The sequence below is a fragment of the Cornus florida genome, unplaced genomic scaffold, assembly GCF_030987335.1.
Source record: "Cornus florida cultivar Cherokee Brave unplaced genomic scaffold, ASM3098733v1 CherokeeBrave_3.0.0_Hap2_Chr06, whole genome shotgun sequence".
NCBI lineage: Eukaryota > Viridiplantae > Streptophyta > Magnoliopsida > Cornales > Cornaceae > Cornus > Cornus florida.
The window spans coordinates 44,225,231-44,240,035 of NW_026775576.1; the positions used below are offsets into that span (position 1 = coordinate 44,225,231).

Consider the following 14,805-nt stretch of genomic DNA (forward strand, 5'->3'; position numbering starts at 1 on the left):
AGTTTGGTTGCTCGGCATGTTGTATCGAGAGGTGAGTACACTTGTAGCCCTGAGGAAGCCATCATAATCTGATAAAGCTTTGAGCATGATGCTAACAAAATGGCACAACGCAAATTAGGTTTGCATGAGACCCCCTCCTTGGGGTTATGTATTGGCAGGGTTCTCAAGGTCGGAAAAAAGCCTGAAAACAGAAGCCGGTGGCTTAGCTGTTGTGATATTATGGTAGTATAGGGTGACTCCATTGACTGATGGTCCGGTGGTTTTGCCTTGGCTGATTGATGTGCATGGTTTTTGCTCTTCAAATGACTATAGTTGTGCTGGTCCGGTGGTTTTGCCTTGGCTGATTGATGTGCATGGTTTTTGCTCTTCAAATGACTATAGTTGTGCCGGTCCGATGGGTTGTGCCTTGGCTGATTGAAGTGTATGGCTTTTGCTCTTCATGGACTGAATGTACCTTGTGTGTGAATGAACCTGACTCCAAAGCTCAAACGACCATAAAGTTGAGTCATCACTATCTAGTTGAAACAGCCAAAAGCTCTAAAGAAACATAGGCATATATGGCAGCCAATGTTACTGTTCCTTTGAGAACCTTTTTGAGTCTTTTTCATAAATAGAAAATGGTAGTTTCAAGCATTAGGTTGACATTAAAGAAGATTGGTCTCATGGGCTAAAATATGTGGTAATTGTTAAACATAATTGGCGTAAATCGAGGTATTGCAATTTGTCATTGTTATTTTTCAAACTCAAAGAGTCACCGAATGCTTGAGGGAAATAATATTAAACATTAATGCTTCGGTAATCCCGTATAGAGTGAGGTATACCGTTAGATTTGAGGCCTTTAAATGGCCATTGTATTAGTTTTTGACATGTAAGAAAATTGAATGAAAGAGGGAGAAGAATCGATGTACGAGGCACCTAGATTGTATTTTTTTTCTATTTTTGTTTAGTAGGAGAGGAGAACAAACTGATAATTTTACTTTAATTTTTATTATTAAACTCATTACTTACTTTTTTTGTGTGGGATTTATCTAATATTAATGAGTACTGTAATTTAAAATTTCTATGATAGACCTAGTTGTTTTCCCTCATCTCTTTAACCTATATTTGGAAGGATGAAAATTTGTGAAGAATGACTCATCCATTCAATTATGGGCGGAGCCAAAAATTTTCAATTGGGAGTACAAACAGTGATATAAAGTTAAATTTAATAAATAATTAAATCTTTTCCCGGTGCATTTTTAAAGTACATTTTTAACAACAAATCTATAAATGATATGAGAAAAATAAAAATAATAAACACTTCTATTATTAAGTTTGAATTGTTGAAGGCAAGACCAAAACCTTCATTGAAATTTGAAGAGTCATAAATAATTTATTTTACAAACCATCTTTAATTTCCATAAATAAGTAACTATAAATGAGAACTTTATAAAATTTGGGAGGTCAACTTTAATTTTCTTATACAAAATTATCATTAACCATGAATAATTACTATTAATAGAATTTTGAAAAATATTTGGGGGCAAATTTAATATTCTATACAAAATTACCATTAATAACTATACATTATTACAACTAATAGGGCATGGCCCCCCTAGCCCTGCCTTGCATTCAATCATCCTTTCTCTCATTATTTCATTTCTATCGGTTCTAAATACCGTTGGAGTGGGACCCATAACACTTGTGACGGGTCGGCGAAGAGGAATTTTTCAAAAATTAATAAATTAAGTTTTGCGATATGTCATCTTGGATCCACCAAAAAATCTATTTTGTACAAACAATGCCAAAAGATTGAAAAACTCATTTAACAGAGTTCTCGAGTGGACAGTAATACCATACAATACGAGTTAGCATCGAAAGCTGAAAACCTAAACGCATTATCCAACTCTTTGCAATTTCAAAATGTGAGATCGATTTAGATATTTCATGTTGGTGTTTAGAATGATCCTGAGAAGTTTATGTTTCTGCCACTGGAATCTATTTGAAAAATCATATACTCAAAAAATTGGTAACTAAAAATAAAAAATTACCAATGAACATTAGCCGAGATGATTTGATCCCTCCTCTTCAAATAGAAGATTATTAAGTGTTTGAACTTTTGTACTCGTTTTGTTTTGTAAAAAGTATTTTATTTTACACAGTACTGAAACATTTCATGAACAGTGACCAAAAATCCAAACATCAATTTGATATTTTTACATTTTAGCACGACAAAAACAAAAATACCAAAACAAAATGCGTACTAAACAAGCCCTTAAATGCATCAATTTTTCAAATAAGTTCAGAAATTATATAGATATGATAGACATATAAAACTTCCCAATAATAATCAGATAGGAGATATCCCAGCTCTGTACCCTTCAAAGTAAGCTAAAATGATGGATGATATTTCATATACATAATTTCATTTATACAGTATATGACAATTCTTATTACTTGTTGGAAAATAATATAAATGAGAATTTGAGACTAAACCAGCTAATCTTTAAGCAAATGTCTACCTAGACAACAAGAGTGACTGGAAAGAAGAAAGAGAAAACCAACCCAGCATGTGATCTGCATCCTCTTTCATCCAATCTTCTCCGTGTTTGTGTCGTCGGATGGCCATATCACAGTTTCAATGAGCCGCTCGCGCATCAACTCCAAGTTCTGATCAGAGATCTCTTTATATATTTCGGCATGATCACATTTCTTCAACACGATAACAAACAAGAATACCATTTAGTTTTCGATTTTTTCTGTTCTTTTTCGTTTTGGTTCGTCGTGTGAGTTGAGTTGTAGACTAAGAAGCATGGACACAGATTCGGGACACGGACACGATATAACACAGATTTGAAAGTAAGATATGGACACTGCGCGGACACGACTAATATAAGTATAAATATTTATTTATATATCTATTGAAAAATACAATTATAGAACCATAATGAATTTATAATTTCTATATTAAAGTTATACAAGTTAGAAATTGAAGTTATTCGGATATCAAAAGGAATATATTACATTATATATGGTATTATTATCCTATCTTGTTATTATAGCTATGTTTTTTTCATTACATACTTTGATATGTGTTTAATGTCAACTTTTTTTTTTTAAGGAAAAGGAGGTTGGATACTTTGATATATGTGCATAATGTTATTTCTAAGACTGTCATGTGTTTGTTTTATAAAGAAAGAAGTGTGATGTGTTGGTCAAGTATCCGGAATGTGTTGACCAAGAGTCCGAGACGTGTCGGCCAAGTGTGGAAAATGTGTCTGTCCAAAATAATAAAAATGATATTTAAATTATGGACGCAGCTATGAAGTGTCTGAGACGTGTCAGGAATGCTCATGAAGTGTCGATGTCTGGTACGGTGTTGGATACAGAAGCAACAATTCATAGAAGCGTCCGTGCTTCTTAGGTTATAGAATAAAATGCTTAAAGAAAATTTCTAGATTCAATACCTTAACCCATTTTCCATATAGGTGAAGACGAGTTACCATCACCCTTTCAGCAAGTTCTTGCTTCTCCTGTTAATTAAAATGATAGTAAATACGACATTATTTACCATAATATTGCGAACATTTGTGAATCTTAGTACTTAATCCTAAAGATTTTTCAGAAAATACCTTTACAAGAATGCGAATAAAACGCTTCCCATCTCCAGGCTTGTTATTTACAACAAAACTGCCAGAATGAGGAATGACATAATACTTAGATCACTATAAACCAATTATCCAAATCACAAATATCTAATGCACGATTAACTCAATAATAGAACCGACAATCATGAACTAATGACAAATGTTTAGGAGCATTTTAGGCGAGAAGATGATTCACTTACTCATAAAACCACCTATATTGCGGTGGGTTCATCTCATAGAGCTGGTTTAGAACAGTCCTCACGGCTTTGTACGTGAAATAATTGAGAATTTGCTGCAAGCACAATACCATTGATCACATACAACATTATGGAAAATAATGTGAACACATTAGAGGTAAAATGATGTTGACAGACTAATAACAAGATGATGGTAAAGTGGGACTAAACATATATCTAAAGTATTTTCTGATACGGACACTATCTTGAAGGAAGATACGCGCACAAAAAAATAAATAAAGAAAAGAAATGATGCTCGAAATACTCATTTGTAAGCTAAAGAATTGTTCCTGAGAAAACTTGGGAACCGATTACTTGAATTGGTCGGTTCATGATTTAAGTACACATTTCTGAAATGAGTGAAAAAATATTTAACACAAATACTTAAGTTTTAGGAACCGCAAGATACACATAGTAGAATTTATGTTTCTTAATTGTTAGATTCTATTCGCTAATGGTTTCTTCTGCTTTGAGCTATCAGCTCAATATAATGCAGTTCATTCTAAAACACACAAAAACTAAACAAATAAATAGTAAAAAAGAAAATAAATGGCGCTCAAAATTTTAATATCTTTAATACCCATCAATAATTAACTTCTTAATATCTTTAATATCCTAGTTTTTTTAATAACCCTCAAGAATTAACTTCTCAATAGTAAAAGTTACCATCTCTCTCTCTTCTCACAGTTCAGGTGCTTCAATAGTACTGACTCTTTGATAAAAAGATTTGGCAGCATCCTCTTTGGAAATTTGTATATAGTATTTGTAAAATTATAAGCTCAAGTAAATCATGAAAACTAAGGACTTTTATAACGTCAAATAGGGGCCTTAAAATATATAAAAATACCAAGAATTCAACACATTTAGCACCTTGCAAAACATTTTAGTATGTGAACAATGAATCATATCAAACTTCATACACAAAACTATCCTAATTCCTAATATGATATTGGATTTTTCAAAAACAATTTTGTTGCATTTGGGAGCAAATTTGAACTAAATTGCCTCCAATTTCAGTTCCAATTCCAAGGGTCCAATTTGTTGCTTCCAAACATAGATTTAGAAATTTTCTTACATCATATCAAACTCAATACACAAAAGAATGAAATATGTGCCTTAGAATTGGAATCGAAGATGGTTTCAGTTCAAATTTTGAACTAGTTTTTCTTCAATTCCAAATCTAAGACCGCGCGAATTCCACTATCAAACCAAAAATTTTAGAAATGTTCTTACTGTTTTAACATCCTCAAAGCTATCTTCATACTGCCCCGCCAATTCATTAACAATCACAACGCTCCGCGCCCTGCGCTGCTTCCTGGAATTCTTGTTACCGGAGAGGGCTTTCACTGCGAGCCGCCATTGTTGCCGCGAATCCACGAAAGAGCTGCTCAACTCCAAAGACACTGGTTTTGGCAAATGCTTCTTACCAAATGGACTCCTCTGTAAAACCAAGTCCCCACAGCTCTTCTGGTTCACGATATTACATGTGGGCAAAGCATCCAAACACAAACACGGACTGGTATGAGAATCCACCACGGACGAACCCACCACATGTAAAGCTCCCACCATCCTCACACACACAAAAACCAACCCCCAAAAGAAGGGCAATTCAACAATATAACCAGATTTAGTTTGAATCTGCGAAATTCAAGAAAATAAGAGATACCCACAAGAGAGAATCGAGAGAGAGTAGGAGGGTATCCAAGAAAATTGGAGATTGACAATTGTGGTCAAAAAGTCTTTGTGAAGTTGGGTGAAAAGGGCTTGTAGATTCAGTGTGGAAGTTTGAAGAAATGAATCTTGCTTGGGGGCAAGGAAAAGTGTGATTGAGCGAAAATTTGGGTGATTTTGGAGGGTTGTGACAACCAATCACCAGAAAATTTTTGAGGTCCAAAACTCTCCAACCATAGAGTTTTAAAAATCAAAGCATTTAGCTGATTCTATATACGGTTTGCCAACCACATGGACGGTTATTCCAATTTGGAGGCTCTTTTGACACACACGTAAAGATTTTGTTGGGTATTTCAAACGTGTAAGTATATCTAGAAAGTTCAAAAATAAAATAAAATAGGAATAATTACACTTACCTCCCCTAAGGTTCGGTGTAATTACAAGCGGTACCTCTTACGTTTCAAAAATTACATTGACCTCCCTCCAAATTGATCGGCATTCTATTCCGGCCATTGACCATGTTAAATGACTAAAACACCCTTTAGTATTTTATTAATATCACATAAAGAATATTTTTTTTGAAATTACCATATTGTCCATAATATTTTATTAATATCACAGTAAATTATTTTTTCTAAATCAACTAATGGGTCATATATATATATATATATATAATTTTAGGGCAAATCATTTCAGCCTCCCCAATCTCCTCCATCTCTAGTCTCATACTCAACTATGAACTTGCCCTCTCTCTGCAACTGCAGCTACAAAATCTATAAGAATTCGAAGTTCAAAACCCATATATTTCAGTTAATCTATCTGTCGGCAAGAATCAAAAGTTCAAAACCTATTACACATATCAAAACCTATATCGGCATATCATTTCAGATTGTTCAAAAAATCAAAACCCATATCTTTCAGGTTCCATAGTCCGCTGTTCCAATTAGGGTTCACCGTTCGCAAGCTTCAGCCGCTGTCTCTCAACTCTCGGCTTGCCCCCCTCTCTCTCTGTGCAACTGCTAGTGAGGATACTGAAGATAGAGTGGGCCGGATCTGACCCGAGAGGAAAGCATCGGGTTAGGCAACAGGTTCTAGCCCAAGCTTAAAGAGTAATACAATAGGCCCAACACCTGAGATCCACCGGATTGGGTCAAGCCCAAAAGGAAGAAGGCCCGAAGACTGAGAGCCCAACATAAGAAATTAGTTATAACACTTGTAATCGCCTATAAATAGGCATAGAAAAGAAAGAGAAGAAGAGGATAGTGAAAATGTAATAAAACTCTAAAGAAATTTGGAGAGATATTTTCTTGCATTTACAATTGGCACCGTCTGTGGGAAACATTGAAGATTGATTCTTGTTTGATCAATATTGTGTTGATTCAGACTGATTCTTGAAGACAAAGCTTGATTTCTGGAAGTTGAATCCAGATCTGAGAGATTGCGGTTTGCTCTTGAGAAGTTCTTGATTCCTGATTGATTTTGAGAAATTGGCGTTAGATTTACACAGTGGTGATTCATTCTATCGTGGCTCGATCTGACAAGTTCAAAGCCAAGAAAGCTCAGATCTTGCAAATGGTGAACGTATTTCATAAAATTTGAGTCCAGATCTGACGTGATTCGCGTTAGTGAAACTCATATTTGATTTAGAATTTGTAATTTATGCCTTTGCTCCGTTCCGGAATGATGACTGGGGGTGAGAACTCCAATCTAGTAGAGAATGTCCAGCAAATGAAACTTGATGAGCATGATCGAAGCTCTCAGGAGAGAGAATGCAAAGCTAAGGACTGAAATGCAGCGTCAAGAAGCTCTGGTGATTCCGCGACTGCTCCCGGCAGGAGAAGAAGTTCTACGTCCCGGTGTTACACATCACGGCGAGGAGGTAAGGAACAACCAGACAGATCTTCACCACGAGGAGGTCCGACCAAATGATTTGCCACCAAATCCTCATCGTGTTGATGATTGTGAAGGATCAACTCACATGGATCCACGGCGTGAACAGATCAGGCGAAACGAAGCCATAAATTTTGATCCATATCAAGAAATGCTCGGCCGAGAAGAAGCAATGAAGTTTGATCGCCACAAAGCTATACTGCCGTGGTATAAGGAATTTATGAAGGAAAGATCATTCGATCCGTCTTATCGGTCTTCCATGGCAATGTTCGATTATCGAAGCTCAGAAAGGAGATCTGTAGATCAGAGAGCTACTGCAGGGTTCCAGAGGGAGAATAAAGCCCTCCGCTCAGCGGCTCAAACGGTTGACTCGTCGTTTACCGATGAAATTCTGAATGCTCTAAGTCCGAGGAAATTCTCCATGCCCGTTTTCATTCTATTTAACGGGACGACCGATCCGATTGATCATGTATATCATATTCAGTTGAAAATGGCCTTGAACACTGAGAACGATTCCTTGATGTGCAAATGCTTTCCTACAAGTCTAGCTAGACCAGCACTCAATTGGTTCAAGAAGCTGCCGAGGGGCTCAGTGGATAGTTTTCGAAGCTTATGCGATCGGTTCATAAGCCAGTACTATGGGAATAAATGTTCAGCAAAGGACATTTCGAGCTTATTCACAATGAAGCAGCATGAGGACGAGCGTCTCCAAGCTTTTCTTACCAGGTTTAACCTTACTAAGAGCATGGTGATTGAATGTCAGCTTTCTACGGCGGTTCAAGCGTTTAAATTGGCCATGACTGTGGCACTCCATTCCACACAAACTTGGTAGTGAATACGCCGAAGACTATTGATGAACTCAATGAAATAGCTTATGGTTTTGTGCGTTTAGAAGAAGAAAAGGCAGCTAACGTTCGGAAGACATCCATCATATCAACAGAAGAGAAAACCAAAACAAAGATCAGGCAAAAGCAGGTTCAGCCACAGCGTCAGACCTCTTGGAAATCTGAGAAGAGGCCCAGAGAGGAAGAGTTGGTTACTCCATTAAAAGTCACTTTAGCAAGGCTGTACCAAGAAAATAAAGATAAGTTCCGATCTCCTTTACCAATTAGATACCCCTCGAACAGAGGGACCAGTCTAAGCATTGTGCATTCCATTCTGACTTTGGCCATCAGACTAATGAATGCAGGAACTTAAGGAGATAGGTAGAGATGCTGATAGCCAGAGGGGAGTTCGCAAGTTATATTCAAAGTCCGGCAGTAGAACAGAACCGACAGATGGAGCACGTGAAGAGGAATCAGAAGCCGAGCTCCTACAACTCGCAACCAGTTTGAATAATTAATGCAATTCACGGTTGGCCAGAACCCACTGAGGAGTCAGATAAACTGCTTCGAACACGCCTCCGCCAGCACAGATGAAGAGGAGGATAGGCAGTGTAAACACTCTGCACCAGCAGAGCGCATCAACACAGATAAAGTTTGACAGAATCGACTTGTTACGTGTTCAAATTCCTCATAAGGATCCGTTAGTCGTCAGTTTGACAGTAGCGGAGTGCCTGGTACGACGAGTCCTGATTGATCCTGGAAGTAGCGCGAATGTTATGCCGAGGGACACGTTCGATCAGCTTGAAATAAAACTCGAGAGGCTCAAGCCCACTGCAAATCCCTTGCTAGGGTTCGATGGAAAATGGGTGGAACCCATCAGTATGGTAGAAGTCGCAGTGCAGGCTGCAGAAAGGGTTCTGATAGAAAGCTTTGTAGTTGTTGAGATCCATCTATCTTACAACCTTCTGATGGTCAGAGGGTGGATTCACAGAGTTCAGGGTGTTCCCTCAACTTTGCACCAAGTGATGAGATGCCTGGGGCCTGACGAAAATAAGGTGATTGACATTCATGGGGACCAGGTTGCTGTTAAGGAATGTTATTCTATGACACTGAAATCTGCTGAAAAGGGAAAAGCTCCCATCCGTTCTGCAAGCCCTAGATAGCAATTACAGGAGCCTCCACCCAGCCAAAGTGGGGAGGAGGAGTTGGGGAACTTGACTGAAGAACCCTTTGTTAATGTGCAGATCGATCATAACAAACCAGAATGAACAACCAGAGTGGGAATAAGACTTGCCAAGGAAGAGAAACGGGAGTTAATTGATTTCTTGTCTCAGAATGCTGATGTGTTTGCTTAGAGCCACTCAGACATGCCCGGAATAAGCCCTTCGGCATCCTGCCACTCCCTCAATGTCAATATGAACGCGAAGCCTGTTAAGCAGAGGCAGAGAAGATTCGCTCCAGAACGTAATCGGATCATAGCCGTGGAGGTTGATATGTTGCTTGATGTAGGATTCATTAGAGAAGTATATTACCCAGAATGGCTTTCGAATGTTGTAGTTGTGCGAAAAAAGAATGGGAAGTGGCGAGTATGCATTGATTTCACTAATTTAAACAAAGCTTGTCCGAAGGATAGTTTCCCGCTGCCAACGATTGATCAAATGGTGGACGCCATTACTGGATACGAATGTTTAACTTTCTTGGATGCTTATTCAGGATACAATCAAATCCCTATGAACCCAGCTGATGAGGAGAAAACTTCTTTTGTAACTGAACGAGTGACCTATTGCTACAAAGTTATGCCGTTCAGATTAAAGAATGCTGGGGCAACTTATCAGAGGATGATCAGCAAGATTTTCAAGGATCAGATGGGGAAGACTGTAGAGGCTTACATTGACAACATGGTGGTGAAAAGCAAGAGAAGAGTTGACCATTTAAAGCATCTGCAGGACGTGTTTGAGGTATTGAGAAGATATGGAATGAAGCTTAATCCAACCAAATGCTCATTCGGCGTAAGTTCTGGTCAATTCCTAGGACATGTGGTTAATCATAGAGGAATCGAGGCTAGCCCAACCCAAGCAAAGGCTCTGACCATGAATGCTGAACCAAAGACAATTAAAGAAGTACAAGCCTTCACAGGTCGGATAGCTGCATTGAGCCGGTTTATTTCTAAGCTGTCAGATCGCTGCAAGCTATTCTTTGACACTATATGAAGCCATGGGAGACAGGCCTGGGGGGATAAACAGCGACAAACGCTAACTAGTTTAAAAGAATATATGCAGAGCCCTCTGATCCTGTCTGCTCCTGAACCAGGAGAAAAGTTATTTTTGTACCTCGGGGTATCTAGTATTGCGACTAGTGCTGTTCTGATCCGCTGCAAGGAAGGACCTCAGTACCCAGTGTTCTATGTCAGCAAAACAATGACTGATGCCGAATGAAGATATTCAAAGGCCGAATGGGTGATACTCTCGCTCGTAAATGCAAAAAGGAAGCTAAGGCATTATTTTAAATCCCATCCTATCATCTTGATGACCGCTTTTCCAATCAGAGTGATCCTGCATATGCCAGACCTCTTGGGGAGAATGACGAAGTGGCCCATAGAGTTAAGTTCGTTTAACATAACGTATGAACCCAGAACGGCTATCAAAGGGCAAGCAGTGGCTGATTTCTTGCTAGAATGTGATTCGGAAGATATGGAGGAAGACCTTCATAGTTGTCCATGGCAACTCTTCGTAGATGGATCCTCAAATCAGCTGGGGGCAGGCATTGGGATTAAACTATAGACACTAGAAGGCACATTCCTAAGTCAAGCGCTCAGACTTGAATTCCGAGTCATTAATAATGAAACAGAATATGAAGCGTTACTGATGGGACTTAAGTTAGCCAACGAGTTGAAAGTCGGGAACTTAACCGCTTTTAGTGACTCACAGTTGGTTATTCGGCAAGTGAATGGCGAATATGAAACTAAGGACGAAACTATGGAGGCATACCGTTCTGCCGTCATGCGCGAGGCTAAAAACTTTGATAATGTCAAGTTTGTCCAGTTATCGAGGGAGCAAAATGAAGTAGCCAATCGGTTGGCATGTAGTGCTTCGAGTTCTGGGGAGACATTGGCGAGGGTGATCCCAGTAGGTATATTGATCAGCCATCCATCTTCGAAGAACCTTCAGGCTCAGATCCTTGGCAGGTGAATGTCATTCCATATGAACCGAGCTGGATAGATCCGATCATAACTTATATACGGGATGGCATTCTGCCTGAACAAAGGGATGAAGCTCAGAAAATCAAGTCAAATGTAGCAAAATATGCCATAGTGCATAACCAATTGTACCGAAGATCTTTTTTTGGGCCATACTTAAAATGTGTCACCCCCACAGAAGCTCGGCAGATATTGCGAACCATTCATGAAGGTGTATGTGGGAATCATTCAGGGGGGAGGTCTTTAGCGCATAAAGCAATGACGCAGGGGTATTTTGGGTCGAATATGTCATGAAATGTGATGAGCACTGAAAAGTGCACATTTAAACCCGTTAAGCTTAAACATTCTAGTACCTTTATCTATCTTACTTTGCCGTTTTAGACTTATTACGTGTTATTTATATTTTCAGGCACCAATCCCAAAATTTAGCTAACTCAGCCAAATAAGAGCTTAATTGAAGCAATCCTGAGATAAACCAAAGAGGGAGCAAAGTGGAGAAAGAAAGGAGCAAAAAGGAATCAAGTTGTGCAGCTGAAAAGTTCGATCGATCCAACTTAGAGTTCGATCGATCGAACATCTATGATCAATCACAGTACTTCTCGATAGATCCAACCTTGGCCTTTGCTGAAATTCCAAGTTCGATCGATCGAACATCACCTTCGATCGATCGAACACTATTTTGTCCTATTCAAATGATTGATCTTATCCACAGTTGTACGCCTACCAACCACTTTTGTCTTTGTCCCCATAAATATCTTGAAAATATCCCAGCCTTGTCATTATCCGGAGGAGTCAGACCACTTCGATCGATCCAATATGCAGTTCGATCGATCGAACCCATTTTCGATCGATCCAAGTTAAGGTTCGATCGATCGAACTTCTTCCAGCGAGAAAAAGTTAAAGTCCAGCTCATTTATTCCGTCCTTTATCCAATCATTGGAGAATATGCCTTGCACGACCACAGCTCATCATGGGGTGTATTTGACCTACCTATATAAGGAATATGATACACTTTTTGAGCAAGTCTCTCTTGTCACACATTGAAAATCATTTTGGAGGCTATTCTTGGAGAGGAAGAAGTGAGGAAGCTAGAGCAACCATTGGAGGAGATCTTCACCAACAAGGAGCAGCCATGGAGTTAGCCCTTGAGGGTTGGATCATCACTACCATGAGTGGCTAGACATCCTCTTGGGGCTAGAGTTAGCCCCAAGCATGCTTTCTATACTCTAATCTTGTGTATTATTGAGGGATTAGTGTTGTATGATACATCTTGATATTCATGTATATATAAATCTTGATTATTTCATGGTTTGTATGGTTTAATGCTTCCAATTGACTATTCTATTCTATCCATATGTCTATGTATGCTAGAGTAGGATATTCATGTGCTTATCCCTAGATTTAGTGTTTTTGATGCATGCCTATGTGTATTGATGCTATAGATCTAGAGATTATCAAGATGATATGCTTAATGAATGCTATTTTGGTTCATTTGATGGTTTATGCCTATTCTTGATGGTTTGTACCTCTCCCCTAGTCTAGATAGCTTTATTTTCATGCTAGTAGTGTAGATTTAGTGTAGTGGTAGTGTAATGTTAGATGGGAGGACAATCTACTCTTGATGTTTGATGTTCCATGCTTGTGAGTCCAAATGGCATATTCCTCTAATATTGTTTTGCATGTGGATTTTGAGCTTGATGAAGGATTAATGACTAGTTATGATATGTTGTATCTTTCACATGTGTTTAGACAATTTATTCCTCTCCCAATAGATATTTTGTACCTCTCACATGATGTTTAGATAATGCATGTTTAACTAAATCATCCTTATGGATTGCTTGGACTATGAGCTTAATGACAGGTTCAATGACTTGAATCGTTATTTTGTTATCTTCACATGATGTTTAGACAATATATTCCTCTACCAATAGATGTATTGTGGCCTCACACATGTTGATTGAGACAATTTGCACTTGTTGAGTCACCCTTACCAATTGAATGTCTTTTACACACACAACATTGTTGCAACACATTCATTTCCCTCATTAGTCACTTGATTATGGTTTGGAATAGTATTGTTTCGTGGTGATCTCTACACCCCAAGACCTTTCTTTCTTACTTACTCTTTATCTTATTGCATTGCTTTATTATAGTTTAGCTCATTTAGTATAATCAACCAACCAATTTCTTAACCCAAAAAGGAGGGGATGCATAACAAAATCTTTGATCCGGGCTGAAAGAGCCCAAGGTCTTGCTAGAGACGTTAAAGATTAGCACCGAAACTCGTAGGATGTCAAAACCCTATTCCTCCCTCATTTCTATCTTGCATTTTGATTCTTGCGAAGTCTAGATACTGTTTTTGTGGTTCATATACATTGGAAGGAACTGAGTAAGGGATTGCATGAGCATTCAAGTCATTTTGAGCATTTAGGCATAATTTCGATCGATCCAAGTTTTGGTTCGATCAATCCAACTATGGACTCGATCGATCCAGCTCTCATTTTGCACCCAACACTTAGAAAAATTTTGGACCTGCATCCAAATTCCAAAATGCATGCTCTCGGGATCTCCAAATTTTTGAAAGTTCGATCGATCGTAAACAATTTCGATCGATCGAACTATCTTTCGATCGATCCAACATGTGGTTCGATCGATCATGAGTCCCAACACTTAGAAAAATTTTTAGGCCTCATCCATTTTTCAAAAATGTATGCTCTCGGGACTTTTCAAAATTTTTCATGTTCGATCGATTGAATTCCAAGTTCGATCGATCCAAGGTTCCAACACGTGTCAACTCTTGAGCCCTTAAACTTGTACATTCTTTATCCTCTTCGATCGATCGAAATCTTTCTTCGATCGATCGAAATTTGCATCTCATTAATTTAATTTCCTTTGATTTTTCAAAATTCAAAATTCAAATTCAAAAAAAAAAAAAAAAAAAAAAAAAAATCCACTTCTAGTTGTTCTATACTTTCATTTCTTTTATTCTGGATCTGTATTATACTGTCACTGTTACTGTATTATACTTTGCGGCCGGTCTGTCGGCTTTATTATTTTATTGATGTACCTGCACTTTATATTCTCTATATATTGATTTTTGATTATGGATGTCTCTTAGTATCTCATATTTGTATGTTTGACTCCATCAGGTACACCACAGTGACTTCAGTGAGAGAGTGCTGCCTAATTTTTCAGGACCACTCTTACACCTCTTTCTCTATTCTCTATTTATCCCATTTTACACTTGCATGTCCACTGTGCACTGATTATCATATCTTGTTATCTAATGAGTTTATCCGAGTGCAAACTTTTCAGGACCACAGTTTATCCCAAGTTTGGGGGGGCCATGTGTAATACCCCTA

At 38.2% G+C, this 14,805-nt stretch overlaps 2 protein-coding genes across 2 annotated transcripts; one reads left to right on the forward strand and one right to left on the reverse strand.

Moving 5' to 3' along the window:
• Positions 1-2,366: 2,366 nt before the first annotated feature.
• On the reverse strand, positions 2,367-5,769 carry LOC132311398 (chaperonin-like RbcX protein 2, chloroplastic). Its single transcript, XM_059809297.1, has 5 exons — positions 5,096-5,769; positions 3,827-3,918; positions 3,612-3,669; positions 3,447-3,512; positions 2,367-2,691 (listed from the first exon to the last, which is right to left on the reverse strand). Exons 1-5 carry the CDS (start codon positions 5,429-5,431, stop codon positions 2,569-2,571), a joined length of 675 nt encoding a protein of 224 aa, XP_059665280.1. The 5' UTR covers positions 5,432-5,769; the 3' UTR covers positions 2,367-2,568.
• Positions 5,770-8,837: 3,068 nt separating this feature from the next.
• Positions 8,838-9,410, forward strand: LOC132314002 (uncharacterized). The gene has a single exon (XM_059812928.1). The coding sequence runs from the start codon at positions 8,838-8,840 to the stop codon at positions 9,408-9,410; it is 573 nt and encodes a 190-aa protein (XP_059668911.1).
• Positions 9,411-14,805: the final 5,395 nt, after the last annotated feature.

Excerpts from the sequence above, each read along its gene's own strand:
- LOC132311398 (XM_059809297.1), bottom strand. The coding sequence starts at position 5,431 with ATGGTGGGAGCTTTACATGTGGTGGGTTCGTCCGTGGTGGATTCTCAT. Across the intron at positions 3,919-5,095 it reads GCTTTGAGGATGTTAAAACA|CAAATTCTCAATTATTTCAC; the intron begins GTAAGAACATTT and ends TTGTGCTTGCAG. Across the intron at positions 3,513-3,611 it reads TTATTCGCATTCTTGTAAAG|GAGAAGCAAGAACTTGCTGA; the intron begins GTATTTTCTGAA and ends TTTAATTAACAG.
- LOC132314002 (XM_059812928.1), top strand. The coding sequence starts at position 8,838 with ATGAAGAGGAGGATAGGCAGTGTAAACACTCTGCACCAGCAGAGCGCA.